This window comes from Cebidichthys violaceus, unplaced genomic scaffold, assembly GCF_023349555.1.
Source record: "Cebidichthys violaceus isolate CVI_PGR_0920_01 unplaced genomic scaffold, fCebVio1.0.p SCAF_11, whole genome shotgun sequence".
NCBI classification, from domain to species: Eukaryota; Metazoa; Chordata; class Actinopteri; order Perciformes; family Stichaeidae; genus Cebidichthys; species Cebidichthys violaceus.
Window position 1 is genome coordinate 4,767,151 of NW_027176274.1, and position 17,605 is coordinate 4,784,755.

General features: G+C 40.3%; 1 protein-coding gene across 1 annotated transcript in view; it reads right to left on the minus strand.

The window, feature by feature from the left end:
* Positions 1-17,605, minus strand: part of lrp1bb (low density lipoprotein receptor-related protein 1Bb) — a 232,969-nt gene that overhangs the window by 74,898 nt on the left and 140,466 nt on the right. Inside the window, exons 23-31 of the mRNA XM_068701483.1 lie at positions 14,644-14,841; positions 13,749-13,953; positions 9,755-9,919; positions 9,184-9,428; positions 5,797-5,928; positions 5,360-5,587; positions 4,875-5,049; positions 4,485-4,579; positions 931-1,080 (exon numbers count right to left, since the gene is read on the minus strand). Coding sequence (XP_068557584.1) covers positions 931-1,080; positions 4,485-4,579; positions 4,875-5,049; positions 5,360-5,587; positions 5,797-5,928; positions 9,184-9,428; positions 9,755-9,919; positions 13,749-13,953; positions 14,644-14,841 — 1,593 coding nt within the window. The remainder of the gene's footprint in view (positions 1-930; positions 1,081-4,484; positions 4,580-4,874; positions 5,050-5,359; positions 5,588-5,796; positions 5,929-9,183; positions 9,429-9,754; positions 9,920-13,748; positions 13,954-14,643; positions 14,842-17,605) is intronic.

Here is a 17,605-nt window from a genome sequence, read left to right on the forward strand (position 1 = left end):
GAACTCACAAGAGAAGTCACATTTCTCTGTGAGCAAAATTCTGTATATTACGGCCAAAAATTATTATTCATTTTTTTTTTAATCAAGATTATTTTTTGAATCGCATTCATTGTATTGTATTGTATACATACAATGGTTTGGTATGCACGACCTAAACAAGCATTTTCTCAAGTGTAATTTGATGTTTTGCATTCGTGATAACTTCAAATCCACATGCTTTGTAACAGCTGCTTCGGGTGGGCGGAGTTGTCACAGTTCATTAAAAAGTCGTTTCTGGGCCCACAGAGTTTGGACCCCAGGGCCAGCCGTCTACGTTTCCCATCGCTGTGGCAGGAAATGAACCGTACGGCCTATGTGACACATGCACATACAGAACAACAGTCCACACACAGCAATTCTTTTGACCTAGATTATTATTTTTTTTAAGAAATAAGTGTTAAAATTGTTCACTTAATAAAAAAACAAACATAAAAGACTTTATTCTTCACCAAGACCTTCCATAAATTGAATAGTGTGGATGTGATTTCTCATTTGCTCTAATAAAAGTTATTACTACCATCCCCAGTCTCCCCTATGTCTTTCCAGAAATTGCACGTAGAGTTTGGCGTCGAGATTTCTAAATGAACCTATGAGTTGATGGATTACGTGACACATTGGATTCAACACTGATACCAAAAATCAACACATAATGAACATCCTCCTCCCTTTTCATTATGAACGGGGTGAGAAAATCAATCATCAATCACTGCTGCGCTACGTTTTAATTATCTGATGCCCCTGCTCCTTCACACAAAGTGAAGCACAACTGTTGCAAGGCTGACTAAATAGCTCCATTCTACAGCCACTTAACCGGTTAAACATGTAATCCCTCCACACTCTCTGACTAATCCCCTATGGCAATCTGATGCACTCGTGACAAGCTCCACTCACCCATCACCGCCAGAGCCGTGCCTTTGGCTAACTCCCTCTTCAGAGTCTCCAGCACTTCCAGCCCGTTGCCGTCCAGATTGCACCTGTTGATAGTGCCATTGGCTGAGCTTATCCAGTACAGCTTGTTGGCAGCGTAGTCTATTGAGAGACCTGAGAACACAAGCGAAGGAGGGGACACCAGGTTAGCGATCATTTGTTCGGATTCATTGAGACACAAGCAAAACACTTTAAGCTGTAAATGGATAACAGAATCATAAAATAGTAAATCTGCTGTAGAATAAGAATATATTGGTCATGCTACATGTGATATTCCTACATGTGAAATTGTTTGGATTTGTATTCAATCTGAGACATTACAGCAAACCAATAGTTGTCTCAGCTAACCTTTGGCTGTATTAGCTGCATTGGTTTCCTTTTGACTATCCGTCGACATTATTACAACAGTACATTTCATAAACGTCATTACCTTAACATGTGCATATCGTAGTCTCTCTGCATTTTCCTGAGTTAGGGCTGATATAAAGGTTTATGTGTTCACTGTCACATATTTGCGGGAGATCTCTTTATAGGAGCTCCAGCTGGCATGAAAAGAGTAAGACTGGGTGCTTTTATTCATTTCCTGATATGATCGTGTTTTCAAAAAAAAAAAAATCGACTGTTAATGGTGGAAAATGAAAGCAATTTCAATTGTGGACCTCTGGACAACTCACTGTCTCACACCGTGTGTTGGATTTATATCTGGCAGATTCACAGTCACAATGCGTCATTAATTTACGCTTGTCCCGCAGGTCTTCCCCATAATCATAAATGAAGCCAGTGAAATATGGGTGCGCCCTGCAATCTGTTATGCTGGCAGGCAGAGGAGAATGAAGAAACACAGTGGAGACAATGGTGCTGCTTGTGTGACAAACTGGGAGTTTGACTTTGAGCGGTGTGAAAGCAGCCTCTCGAAATGAAGACCCGCCGAATGTGTTTGCTAAATCAAGCCGCAGTTCCTCACTTGAGCATGCATCACGTGGGGAGAGAGAGTTTACTTAAAAAGCAAGAGAGAACAATAATAGAAATATTAGTCACATGAACGTGATGGAAATGTTGAATATCAGGCAGCAGTAACTAAATTAGTGTTCCCAATGAATTTAAATGATTGTCCTCACAGTATGAATATCGGTGTTGTGCTTGCTCGGCAAGATTGATATGCAAAAATATATCAGTGAGGACTAAGCTGTACAAACCTGTATCTCTAATCTAAGATTATGTACATTTACCCTATTTACTCTGAATATTGTCAGATATGGATGCTGGAGGACATTCATTTCCCCAAATTTCAATGATACATCAACAGAAACATCTTTCATCGCTCCCGTACTTTTCAGTGCATCACAACGGAGGTCATCCACCGCTCAATGATTCCGACACTTCTGCACACTTCAGACACCAAAAGGCTGATCCTACTCTACAGCTGCTTGAAGGAACTCGTGTTGACGATCATCCTAATCATTGCCCTGGATGGATTTTTTGTTATACTGGATTTTACATCTGTGTTTTCTCCTCTTGTCCCTCTTGTTTACATAAAAAAATGCATGTATTCATGTTTTAATTTGAATTAGTTAACAATTTGATTTCTTATTCCCGTAATAGTAAATGGTGTTTTGAATGAACTGACAATACCACAAAGTAAACATACAGGCACAGATATTCTAAACAATGGATGTAACAAAAAGAGTGAAAGAATTGTCCAGAACAACAGAGGATTCTGCTGCAGACCTGGATTCGTTTCTTCTCTTGTCACCTTTGCCGTCCTTTTAAATCATCACAGATCAGTCAAAATGGTGTCTGCTGTGTGCATGCAGTAGGTAGTGACCAGAAACACACAGCCTACCCTTTCAGAAGAAGTATCTGTACATACAGTATGTCACTGCAAGCATTGCACAAACAACAGCACCTCCACCTCCACACGTGTGAGTGCATTAAAAGGACAGTGTGGACGTTTTAGTGACATCTAGTAGTTTGCCCCTCCCTTTTCAAGCGTGTCGGATAACTACGGTGGCCTACAGGTAAGGATACCCTACTTCACCCTAACTTCAGAGATCATAAAACACAAAAGGCTCTCGCTGGAGCCAGATTCTGTTCTGGGCTGCTGTAGAAACATGGCGGCCCAAGATAGACGACCCGCTATCTAGGAGGATATAAATGGCCTTTTCTAAGCTAAGGAAACATAACGATTCTTAGCTACGGCTGATTATACACTGATTAAAACATAGTTATGAATATTATATTCAATATCTGCCAATGAACCCTCTCTAAATGTTACACACTGTCCAATTAAAAGACGATCCAACAGTCAGTGAGAGAGTCAAAATCCTTGTAGCCAGGAAGGCGGGGTCGAGCAATGCTGTAGATTTGTTCAGCTTTTCAAAGGAAACAATCTCACCGATGTACAAAAGGTGAACCAGAAAAACAAGAGCTCATTGTGCAAAGTGGAAGGCAGCCCTTGGGGTGAATACAGTGTCAGGAGCAAACCAGGTCCATCCATTCACAGCTATCTTATTCACCCAAGTGGATATTTACTTTCTATTGTGATACTCATTTAAGTTCTAGTGCAAGATTCACACAGAACTGGTTTTATGATCCTAACGTAAAGGATTTTGACACTCTAATCAGGTATGAAATGAACTCCCATGGGAAGAAGACACAGAGAAAAGCAACACAAATTGTTTTTGCTGCAAACTCATTTAAAAGTAAATTATTTCTTTGATAATCAATTAGCAAAGGATACAAGTGTACACAGATAATGTGTTTTTTTTAGGCTTGTGTTAGTGTTTGTTTAGGTTTCAAAGAAATTGCCACTTCGACAGCTTTACCCAGGACATTCTTTGACGTTGCCTGTTGAGATAACATCACCACTGAGGAGGAGGATGCTCTGTCTGATTCTTGTTGACATTGTCGAAATGGAGAAAAATATCACCAGGCACAAACATTACCGATTCCATTTGCAACAGTCAGGGCATGTACAAGCATTGAGATGAATTGATTGTAAACAGATAAAGTCAACTTTTGTTATTGCTATAACTTTCATGAGAACACCTTTATCAGGTAATCTTTGTCAAATTAAGGTTCAAAAAGGGGAATTACTTCAAATGAATTTGTAATGAGGTGAACACAGATGTAAAGTGGTGCATGCAGCAGCGCAGCTGTTGATGCTAGTGAATTTAATTGAATTAAATTACCATAAATTGAATCCACAACCAAAAGAATACCGACACTCAATTCTGTTGAGAATTTCTGTTCTTCCAGCCAGTAGCCCAATAATCAAACTACTCAAGCTCTCTTGGATTATTGGTGAACGTTATCTATGTAATTGCTTTAATCTGGTTATTTATATTCAGATCAAATCAGATTACAATATGCATGTAAACATACTGAGTTTATGCAAACTGAACAGACATCGTTTGAAAATAAATGTCATTTCACGTATCTTCTTGGCTCGGTCACCCTTGAGCTACAGCTGGACAGGAGGTCTAACTCAGTATGCTACGTCAAGCGCTCATACTGACCTACAGGATCCCTCTGGTTCTGGTGGAGGACCTTGCTGTTACTGCCGTCCATGTTGGCCATGTTAATGGTGTTGCCATCTGTCCAATACATTTTTCTGTGGGGGAAGGTGTGAGGTGAATAGTTAGTGGTCCAGTTAGGCGCGAGATACCGTGTAATCAGGTTTAAAACATAAATGTTATCGTTTTATTAACTGAAAATTGAATGTAACCCAATAGATTTTGTTTTACTTGACAACCTTGAAAATATCTGCACAAATCATTCATCGTGTTGTCTTTACAACAACGAGGCTTTGATCGCTCGTACAGGTGCAGTCTGTGGGCACGTTTCCTGGTACCACGCATCGGAGGCGAGGCGCTGATGAAGCGCGCAGACTGCTCGAAGCTACTCACCCCTTGGCGGGGTGCACTACAAGGCACCTTGGCTTATCAATGCCGTGGATGATGGAGGTCTTCAGGGAGCCATCAAAGCGAGCCACATTGATCTGAGACTCGTCATTTTCAGAGCTGAGCCAGTATAAGTTCCTGGAAAGCCAGTCTAAAGCCAGACCGCGGCAGTTCACTATGTCTGTCAGGGAAGAGCATGAAAAGAACCATCAACTCTTATGTAAATAAGCTCAAGCTACATGAATGGTCTTCAACAAATGACTATACTCTTATTTATATATTTGATGTACCTTGCAAACGTATCAAAAAGAGAACAAAACAACAATTACATATTAAAGTTACTTATTAATTACAACTAATCCATGACCATGAACAGTACTACAGAGTGTGTACCAACGAATCAATATTAGTTGCCGCACACATACACTGTAGTACACACCGCACGCAGCTTTAACTTTGTATTTTCATCTGGATGTCTAGAGTGAACCCACCTGCAGAAATGATGGTCTCTAGCTGGGTGCCATTGATGAAGGCCCGTTTGATGGTTTGGGTTTTGATGTCAGCCCAGTAGATCCTCTCCTCCATGGCATCGTAGTCCACAACCGTGACATCGTCAATGTCCGGCACCGTCAGCGCCGTCATGACGTTCATGTAAGGGTTGTCAATGTCCACACCACGGATTTCCGACCGCCGCACGTACAGGAGGAACCTTTTCAACGCTGGCGAGATGATTAATAAATCAATCATTCCATACTAGTAGATCCAGGTGAGAGTGCGACAAGAACAGCACTGAATTTGAACGCCGATGTCAATCAAAAAGCTCAGAAATTCACATGTTAAGCGAAACACCTGCGCTGTGGTTCTTAACATCCTATAGTTGTACACATAAGGAGAAAGCATGAACAATGAGGAAGATGTTGTCACTCACCAAAGCAGGATTGTTTGTTGGGTGAAAGCTTCATAAGGTGCGGACAGGTGCAGGACGACGTGCGGTTGTAATTGATGAGACACAGATGTGAGCAGGGACCACGTCCATCGTTCTCTTCACATGGGTTAGAGGCTGATGGGAAGGGAAGAAAGAGGAACATATCAGAACACTCAGCATGAGAAGTTGAGATGACAATCAAACATATGAATATAATGTGAATATGACTAACTGCCATGGTATGAAAACCATGGCATTAAAAAAAAAACATCTGAGTAAGAGAGACGGCACAAAGATATGTTGAACGGTTTAGAGGGTTTCTTTTCAAGCACAAAGAGAACATTAACATTTAACCAATACAATTGATCTTCACTCATGTTATTGAGTTCTTCGGTTGCTCTCTTGTTGCATTTAGTCTTAAGAGGTTAATTGAAATAATGAAATACAAAAGATAGATTGTATTGTTTACTCTTTGTCAATTCTTAGGACTTAATGGTGACTGATTATCTCAGTCAACCCGTTACTGTAGGTCAGCAGAGTATCCATCTACAGACCATAAGCTGCCGACAGTTTTTTACTAGACAAGCACACAGCAAGCTCACTTTACACAGCTTTCAACTGAGCAGTTATCTTATAGAAGTATACGTGTGTGTGTGTAGTCCGTTGTCATGAACTGTACTGGACTGTGCCCTTTTCAGAATAAATCACTACAGCAGAACTAAGGAAAGAAACCCTCAGTTTGATTATTTTCCATCATGCTGCAATCACATTTCATGCATCATACAACTACTCTGGATGATTCATGTCAAACAAGATCATTCAAAGTTCATTTCCTGGACTCCTTCAGCAACACATCGGAGAGTCCCATTGTATCACAAATGTGGCTCATATTAAGACAATAATAATAATAACACAACTCTGTGTCTGCGAGCTGTAAACAGCACCCAGCTGACTCAGTATGCTAATAGGGAGACATCTGAACAGCGCTGCATTCACCTGAATGATGGATAACAGGCAACAACAACAACAGAGCCAAGGTGCTTGTTTGCTCTAAACTGTCAGATGTATTTGCAAAAAAAAAAAAAAAAACCGAATGAAGAAATGAGCCCACTGCTATGCTAAAGCAGTGGAAATGGTGGCACTCTCTAAAAATAAAGAAAAATGAAGAAAAGTCATATTCAGGGAAGGCTCACATGTGGTGATGATACAATTTAGTACGCTGGCGCTTCTTTTTTCGACTGAGACACCCATATTCGCTGTGCTTATTTGTTTCAAAGCCTATCTCATTTGTCACGATAATACTGTCGACACAATTACAGTGTGGTTTGTGTGCCTGCAAATAATAACTGTGTGTTCTAAATGGTATGAATATCAGATTGAGAATAACAATTATGACTGTACAAATATCCAAACTGAATTAGCCTCAGCCAAACCGTTCTTTCTTCCTCATTCACTTAAGTGAAAAGGATAAATTCAAGGAAGTTTATGTACTAGTACTGGAAGTATTGAAGACTCCATAGTGCCAATTTGTGTTGAAAATTGCACACTAATTCAAGGCTACTCTTTGTGTACTCAGCTTCTAACCCAAAAGCTGAGAAGAGAAGTACATGGAGCCATTAATGATCATGGGAGCGTCTGAAAAAAGTAATTTTCTCCACATTTTGCTGTGTATTATGGTGCAATGCTTTGTGCTGCTCTGTCTGTAATCAACAACGTAACTGTTAGAACTGTGATGTCTTGGGACTGCCTCCTAATTTCAAAATGCTCGCTACCCATTCTAATGAGGAAACACATTGTTGGCTTTTGAACCGACACGTAATGTATTTAAAGGTCGCTTATGCCTCCACTGGATCTCCACGGTGGCACCTGCTGAATAGATCTGCATATTGGTGTTCAGCTATCCTTTCTTCATCCATCCCCTCTTTCCTTATTCTCTGGTCCAGATGTTCGTGGTCTAGTGGAGCATCACATCCCTAGGCCTCGGTTCTGGCTAGAGTGGATAATAACCCACCCCCACCCCCACCCCCTGTTGAGTTTTTCTAAAATAGGATTAGGCGCGCTTTCTGTCTTCTTTGCTAAAGCAGTCCCATTTGCTCACACTTATCTATGGTGAACAGTCAGAGAATGCAGATACAGGAAGGAAACAAGCAAATTAACTCGTGACACACTGGAGAAGCAGAGGAATCACTGAATAGATGCAAACCCGATTACCACAGTAATAATCCCCATTTAAAGATGGTGGCTTACATATGAAGAAGGCTGAGGAAGATACATGTGAAGCTTGGCAATGCTGAAGAAGGCCATTGAAACAGAAACTGATCCATCAATCAGGCGGTCTTGGCACACATGAACCAACATGTTCCTTAATCCAGTGTTTTATTATTGGTTCTGCTTTAACAAATTAATCAAAAATCAATTTCAAAACAACCTATCTAGCAAAAAAAAAAAGTTAATTGAAAACAGAATTTGTGTGATTATCAATTTGAGCTTAGTAATATATCTTGCAAGCTGATGACAAGACACAGATTCAGAATATTTCACTGAAAATGCTGGCAACATTAATATTAATATGGTTCCAAAACTATTTTTTTTTTTATTTCCTCTCACCACAAGACATTATTCACATAACTAATTGATTTGATAATTGGATATGCTACAATTATTCACAGGCAGATGTGGTTCCCATTCTGTAGCCATCTTTATTCACATTCAGTCTGGGGGAAAAAAGCCTTAATAAAGTGGTATGAACCACTTAGAATGGAATCATTTAGATGGTGAGAAAAACACATTCAGGGTACCATTAACTCAAGCTAGTTAACTCTCTGCATGAGTACCCTTTTCATTCACACACATGCTCATTGATTGACAGGACAAATTAATTTCCCTTTTTGCAACACAGGAATAAATTGTGTTTTAAAAGATAATGTATCCTCAGTCAACATCCTGTATTACTGAAGGATTATAGGCAGATTCAACATGAATCCTTTTTGGATTTTGATTTTAGGATGTAAGTTTGTACTTTAAACCCCTTTAACAAGCACCCCCACTTTGTGCACAAGCCTGAATATGACAGACCCAAAGGAGAATTGTTACTGCTCTTGAACCTACTGAACCGTTTTAATTGCTGCTATGGTCTTGGTCTCATTTGAATGATAATTCTTTGGAATTGGAAGGTCAGATTTAGTCTAAACGATACAGAGTTGCCATGCTAAATAAGATAACAAGCCCCACCTTCAAGGTCTTCTTTGACTGCAATGCTTAAGTCCCTACTGCATATATACTAGGACAGCAAACCTGACAACTTTTATATATAAAGCTGGTTCCAGCTAACAAAGTGAAATGACCCTCTCCAACAGTAAAGCCAGAAAAAAACAAAAAAACTCTTCTCACCTTGTGGCTGCCTGCTGGGGTGGAAGATCTGCAAGTCAAAAGGCTGAGCACTCGTCTTCTGGATGACTGTGACATTCCGCCCAGTCCACTTATTGGCTCTCGCTAAAGTGTTCGTCCTCCAGTCTGTCCAGTAGACACTGCCTCCAAAGAGAGACACAGCAAAAGGATGGGACAGGTATTCGTGGCCCCTGAGGATCTCAATGACCCCACTTCCATCATAGAGTGCAGAGAAAATGGCGTCGGAGCTGTTCAAAAGAGACCGACACAAACAGCCATATCAACGTCCGAACTGCTCTTCGAATGCATTGAAAGGGAGGAGTAAAAACAGGCAGGATAAAGTGTGACACAGATGAAACCACTGAATTGTTCAAGACCCACTTCAAACCAAAATATGGGCATTGTACATTGCAGATCTCTAAATATGACACATCCTCAATTATTTAATGGAGCTTCAAGTTAAATTTGTACTCAGGGACTGGTAAAACGTTCTGAATATATAATGTCACATGTACTGAAAGTTGTAAAAGGTGCGAATGCTTCTCCACACAGTGTGAAAACTCGAATGGTATACCGTGCATCTGTCCAAACGATCCTCTTTTCCAAATGATCCAGAGTCAGTCCATTAGGCCAGGCGCCGATTTCCATATCCTTGAACACAATGTGTCGACCTCCTCCACTCATTGACGCAGCCTCGATTCGGGGGAAGGTAGCATCCCAGTCAGTCCAGAAGAGGATCCTTGGAGCAGGAACCCAAAGGCAACACTTAGTATTGATCACTGGCTTGTTTGTTTTTATGACGAAAAGCAACCATAGACAAAATGCACAATTCATAGTCTTTCATAGATCCACTAAAAAGGGCTGTTAGACCATAACAGCATCCAAGAACAATTCCTCAGTCACATTGCAATTTTCAGTGCTACAACTGTACACTGAAAAACACAGTAAACGCGTAAACAATGCTGTTGAAACTGTATGTATTAACACAGGCAGTGGCAGCGATGACTGTCCAAGAACAGCACCAGCGATCCAGTGCAACCCCTCAGCATCTGCAACATGCCTCGAAACGGGAGGCCATCTGTTTTATTATGACTCTCCACTGCTCAATGAGGCCTAAAAATGAACGCCGTCATTGATGTGACCATCGGCAGGATCCCGAGTCATACTTCAACTCAGCAAATAACGCCTATGTCCTGCCTTGGTCAAAAAAGTCAACTAGAATGAAGGAGAAAATGGGTGCTTAAGCTTAAATCACACACCGACGACAACGAAACAGTGTTAGGAAGAAATATCCTTGTCCAGATCAATAGCCTTATTCACTTGATAAGGCCTCCCTGATCGATGACCCACTCCTTTGAGTGGATTCAAGTAATTAGATTAGAATTATTGCCCTGGTATGGAAATGTGCCTTTAGGCACCGAATGCACCCATTAATCCTACTCTGTACAACCATGAAATGTAGTCATCCTCACAAATGTGAACGAGTGCTATAGGAGAGAGTGCATGAGCAGATTACTCATTTCTTATGGGTGTTAAATTGATTTTAGGAATGTCTGGGTTTTGCTTTAATCTGAAATATACTAGCCAAAGTATACAACGGCTGGCTACTTCTCAGATGCATTCACCCAGAGTACCAATTTAAATACAAGCATCACACCTACAACAGAGGAAATAGAATCTTGTTTTTGTTTTGTTTATATAATTTGTACCAGTGTTGATTATTTCAAATATTGTATTATATTCTTTATGTAGGGAAACACATGGGATACAATCTTGCAATTTTGTTTATAGCACTCAGAAAGTAAACAACTATGTGTTTTAAGTAATAGATAATCAATTTGTTAGTACTCTGTGATACAATTACACTGCTAAAGTAGTATTTCATTTGAATCTTTAACAAATATGTACTCAACTCTATCACACTGGAAAGTATGGATGGACCAAAATGAACCCTCTCAGAGATGTTTTAATAATGATAGTTTTGCAATAGGCCACATATGATGCAACACATCTGGGGGACATCGAGAGAGCAGCTGCTGTTGTGAATTAAGTTGTGACAATTGCAATTCACAGCAAATTAAATCATAAATTCAAGTGCATATAAGATCGGCTAATCGACCCGGATCCCACCCTTCTCTACCCAGACTACTTGACCAACCAGTAGAGTCACAGCACAGTGACATGATCCTTCCCCGGCTTCATCCCCTGTTTGCACCAGCAAACACTGACAGCTGTGCAGCTGTGTTTGAAGCGGCACCCGGCCAAGACAGAGGCATAGCTGCTGGGAAGTGAACCTGGGTCTCTGCATTGGTGGCTGAGTGTTTTTCTCTCTACCTCGCTCAGATGCCCCTGGATTTTTTTTTAATCAGTATCTCTCCTTGCAGAACTAATTTCCCTGACTTAGAGCAGTTACTGCTTGCCAACAATTTTTTTTTTTTCCTGCATGATGTATTGAAACAATATTCAATAGTCAACAAAAGACATGTAACTAATTATAATTCTATTGACTTTTTTATTTATTTTTTTGTTATTCTACAAATAATCCCTCAAGAAGTATGTGGACATAATTGCAAGAACTCCCCAAAAAAATCAACATTGCATAATTTGCAATCCACCAATAAAATGATTTAATTCAAATTACGAAATAACACCGTGATTCGTGGTCATTTCTAATTGATTAGCTGGAAGGACATGGAGGGCTGCGTGGTTACGAATCCCAGCCAGGCGCACTAGAAGAGGTTTTCAGTGAGGGATGGTCCTGTTTCCTTTTCTGAAAAACTATTTTTCTTTACTTAATTGACACTTCCATGGAAAATATTTTAACATTTGAGGACAGAGGATCATTTTCTTCAGGATATTTAAACCTTCAACAAGCTAACCTATTAGGTCAAAACCTCAAAAAACAGCCAGCAAATAAGAGCAGACGTTGTGGCAGTTTGTTCAACATGTTATTACTGATGCCCCATTTTTAAAATACTGTCAGTACAATCCATTACGCCCATCTTATCTGTCTGCAAATCAGCATCGGTCAGTGCTTTTACTGCACATTTGTTTTATCTGTGCCTTGCACAAGAGGATAGTGGATCGATGGCTGCTTGTTCTCACATAAGGAATAACGATTCAGTTGATCAAATTAACTTAACCAGGCCTTCCAAGAGAAAAGTGTGAGACGGTATACTAATGAATGTGATCTAAGAAAACACGTCCTAAATGGATCTATCACGTTTACTGCCGCAGGTAGTATGCATGCACTTTTATGTTTTTCATTTTTATAAATAACCACAACAGAAGCTAAAATGAAGTTGTCCAAATCATCCTATCAGAGTTGTTTCCAGCAGCTCTGTCCCCCGAATCTATGATCCTAACGCTGGATTGAAGCACCGTCAGCGCTGGACTGTGACCGGAAAACTAAAACAGATCTCACATGCCACAGAAAAACTGATTAATAAGGAAATAAAATTGTATCCTGACACAACCCACCATGAAATCTTTGAAAATTTAAGGTCATGCCAACAGTGAAATACTCACAACTGTTTATTTTCTGTTAACTATAATTATAAAATGCCGAACAATTATGATGCACTAAAAGCTTTTTATTGCTCTGTAAATCTCATTCACAGATTAAAAAGAAGGAAAAAAATAGCAAAACACACACACACACACAACCACACACACACACATGAATGAAGATTAGAGAGTACCTGGCAAACACACATGTATGCACGCCACACACTCTCAAACAAGCAATGCCTGTACAATAAAATATGCTTCTTCATGTAAGGAAATAAACAAGTTGTGTCAGGACAGCATGAAGCACTGGCATTATGACATAACAAACATGTATCGTCACTCCTGAGTGTTTCCTCTTTAGGTAATTCAGTTTCATTTCAAACGGGCGGATCTCAAAGTTCCAAATTCTTAAAACAGTCCAAAACAACAGACATTAACAAAGCCTCCCAGGTGCCGAACAACCAGCCCGATACCCCCCAGTGTGACGTCGTCTCACAATCTTATTTTACCAATTAAAAACTTTATCGTGGCACTTGTTACGTCGAGAAAAAGAAGGCGTAATCGATGCACTGTAACAGATGTTTTCAAGTCAGAGTCACAGATCAGTCTGCAAACACTCTCCACATGCAGCTCAGCAGGATAAACAACCATGGTTTTGAAATGGCCCTGAGGGGAATGATGTACGAATAAAAAAAAAAAAAAGCATATTTGGGAATTTGTATTTTGAAGGTCTTGCTTAACTTGTTTAAAAGAAGAACATTGCTGGGGAACACAAATGAATGGGCAGCAAAGCGTCTAAAGTGGGAGCAATGGTTGGGGGTGTTTTAGCTACATCAGTTGTCATTATTGTACCGGAGCGTACGGCGCTGTTATTGATGTACACTATATCTGCTGCTTTAATGGACCTTAACGCAGCAGAGATATTCATACATCAAGGCAGATGCAGACGTGAGAAAAACAAGGAGGTTGTAATGTTACTTTATTCCAATGATCTCAGTGCCTGATGGATAGCACAGCTGCCAGCGGGCTCCGTATGTGGGAGGTAGTGCGTAACATACCCCTGCCCCGGGTCGAGAGCGATAGCCCGTGGATGCTCCATGCCGCCGGCAATCAGCGTGGTGCGCATATCTCCGTTAAGCTTGGCCACCTCAATCTGGTCCAGATTGCTGTCAATCCAGTAGAGTTTCCCCGTAATCCAGTCCACAGCCAGGCCCTCTGGGGTGGCCAGACCGTGCTGCACGACCACCTCAATCCCCGTGACCCCTGAAACAACAACAACAACAACAACACGATAGCATGACTATGTAGCACTGACATACGCTGTGATCAAGGGGCAGAGGCGGTGGCTGGTGGATCTTTACAGTGCTCCAGGCAAAAAGAGGATATTCAGAAAGCTCTTCTATATAAAGAAGATTGCTTTCTACGGGGTTAAATTAAGAATTGTTAAAAGGGATTTCCAAGGATGTTTATAATCTCGCTGTTTGCAATTATTCTCAGATGCTGAGGATTTTGCGTGTGCCTCGCAAAAAGGGTGGAATAGGTACAGCAACGAGGTGAATTCTACGGAGGAATTAAAGGCAGGCGAACACGGTGAATGTACTGCCACCAACAACAATACAGAGCAAAGGAGAAATTCTGTTTCATCATTTTACGAGGGGGGAGATACTGTACAGCTCCAAGACTTCTGGTCCTGCAGTATTTTTCTACTTTGGACTGCCTGTGATAAATTTGCAGGGAGAGACAAACAGACACTATCAACTCACGGCATCAGACCTGAGTATGCGTAACAACAGTAGAGTAAACCTAGAGCGTTATCATCGCCAGTGTCTCAGACCTCCATTACAGCGGTCGCAGCACAGATGAGCATGACATGATTCTCTTTAGCCAATACATCACAGCAGTCGTTAGATAGCGAATGTTTGTGGGGGCGCATGTATTTGTGTGTGCAAATACCGCCGGACTCGGAGAGCCTTCCTCTGTAGATCTTATCCTCCACCACATCTGTCCAGTAAAGGAGGCTGTGATTAAAGTGGAAGTCTAGCGCGATGGTGTTCCTCAGTCCCGGCACCAGCAGGCTGTAGTCCCGCTTGTGAAGGTCTATTCGTCTTATCTCGTGGCGGATTGAGAAAATGATGAAAGCCTCAAAGGGATCTGGCCAAGGAGAGAGACGGGAAGCAAGCACCTTATTTTTATTTTTTTTGAAGTTTAAATTGTGACTCGACAACGTGTGACACCATGTCCAGCATTGGATATGATGGAGTGAGCAGAGAGGCCACTTGAATGAATCAATGACGACGATACATAAAGCTCTGGCATATTTTCTGAGGAACATTATTGTCAAACGTTAAAAGGAAATTGGAGGAAAAAAAAAGAATTAACAATTAACAATATACAATGAAACCGTCACACACAAATCAATTGAATGTTATCGCATTAGGAAATGTCTGTCACACCCATGAACATACACACACCAATCTACACCTACATTCACTCACACATAGCTGAGCTGAGCTTCATACAGTATGTCAGACAGACACTATCATAACAAAGACCAATAGCAGCCTGTTTGTGGGAGCAGGTCGGCCGTCACACATTGTCTGCTTGTCCCACAGATCGTCCTACTTGCTCTAACTTCACGGCCGTCCTATTGAGTGGTGACATCCATACCGTACGGATTATGAGGGCAAGCATCCTCTGATTGGTGCTCATGGTGAAAAAAAAAAAAAATCAAACAAATAGATAGTAGCCTAAATAGATAATAAAACGATTATAAACTATTATAAAGCAGGTGTCAGTGCTATTTAAATACTGTGAAAGTATCATAATGCTCAATCCATGGGGAAATATATTCCATATTCAGAAACTGGGCCTTTAAACAAACCGTCAAGTGTTTTCCGTACAGTTGCAATGTCAAAACTATATAATATATGAACGTTTCACAGTTTCACATGTTAACATCCTAAATTTGTCCCAGTTTATTTCCTTGTTGCAGTTAAGGAATATATATAAAAAGGAAAGTTTACATGAACCTGGAAATGAGCAGAATATGTCTCCTTTAAATATTCAGTCATTCCTATTCATCCTACAATACCAGTGCACTTAGAATAAACATGAAGCAAACCTTCAGCTATAGTCAAACTGTTCTGTGCCGTGCCTTTCTTTTTTTAAAAGTGAATAGTTTATTTTTCATGAATATCCCGACACGTGTTTTTAACATCAATGCTTTGGTCAGCGTTTGTTGTTTTACAGTGTGCTCTGTCAATAAATTGACTCAAGGCTGGGCTAAAGAAGGCGAGGGATCAAAGAAAGCATAAGCTTCTATTATTAAAATGCATGAGCTTATTAACCTAGCAACCATCAAAGATCTACCTAACGCTAGAAAGAAAATGTTCTTTTTTACATTAGCTAAACAAATCCAATTGAACTGACCACCAGGTACAAAGGCAACTATAGTGCATACATATTATAAGCCTTTTTTTTAAAGAATAAATGTTACAGAAGGAAAAACACAGGTGAACATAATAAACTAAAGATGGCTGAATTCCATTTAGCTGCTTCAGTCTCTTGAAGACTGAAGCAGTGGCGAATGGAACCATTGTTCATGGTGTCAGTAAAAGCTGTGCTTCTCCTACTGCACTAGTGAAAAAAAGACCTATTGTTTCTTTTCATGTGACACTATATAACTGCTGCTAGCTCTATCTATCATTAGCTGGGAGAGTTGGAACATGACTGATGTTCCTATCACTAAAGCAGGGTTATACTGAATAACTGTCTCTGAGATACAATCTATTCTCCATTAACATATGGTGGACATGTACAACAATAAAATGTTTGAATAAAGTTAATTCTGCAGGTCAAGTGAAACAGTTGACCTTAATTTAGTTCCAAATATGAATTTTAATCAATATTAATCTCTCTCTCTCTCTCTCCCTCTCTCTCTCTCTCTCTCTCTCTCCCTCTCTTTCTCCCTCTCTCTCTTTCTCCCTCTCTCCCCGTCTCTCTCTCTCTCTCTCTCTCTCTCTCTCTCTCTCTCTCTCTCTCTCTCTCTCTCCCTCTCTCTCTCTTGATCCACTGTGCACAGGACATACTTTAGAAAATATCTCACTGGTTTATACCACTATGTGGAGCACATTTATATGCATCAGTTGCAGCCAAATCAATTTGTTTCCAAACACTCTGGGAATCAACACATTACAGTTTTCCATTTTCTGAATAAAGTGGATACATTTGAAAGTGGTCTCTAAGAAGTTGCTAAATCTAGTCACAAGTCCTAACGCTGGCAACAGAGCTGGTATACTGAACTTCTCTGGCCTTGCCCACTGAGATTTATTTCAATCAGGAAGATTATTTCTGCTTCCGAGAAATGTTTGTACAACTAAAACTCTCCCCACAACATTCTAGACTAAACCATTCTTTAGGGAACAGAACTGTAAAAATGCAATTAAAATGGTGTCCTTGCTTCAATGACACATTTCGGTGTTGCTAGCTCTAATGTTTCTGAAGTGAAGATCTGTACTTGCAAATCTTTTATTCCTGAGATGTGCGAAGGAAAAGGAGGGGTGGATGTGTCCTCGGGACTTCACAAAGCATCCAATAACACCTCTCTTTTTTTGTATATTGGAATGTTTGTGTTTGAATACAGAATTTGATTTATGATGAAGCTTTAAAATTCTGATCGGCTTCCAAAAAAAAAAATTGTGTATTCTTTTCCTGCGTTAATGTAAGATTAAAGCTGCAACTGCCATCAATCTAGGAGTGAAATAGAGAAGCAAGTAATCAAAACGAGGTCCATAAATCTGAATGCGACAAGCACCGGCATGCGTGTGTGTGTGTAACTATTGTATTTCAAGAGCGCTCTCATCAAATACATTATTCAATAAGAGAGTAGCTGATAGCTTGAATTTGAAATATGATA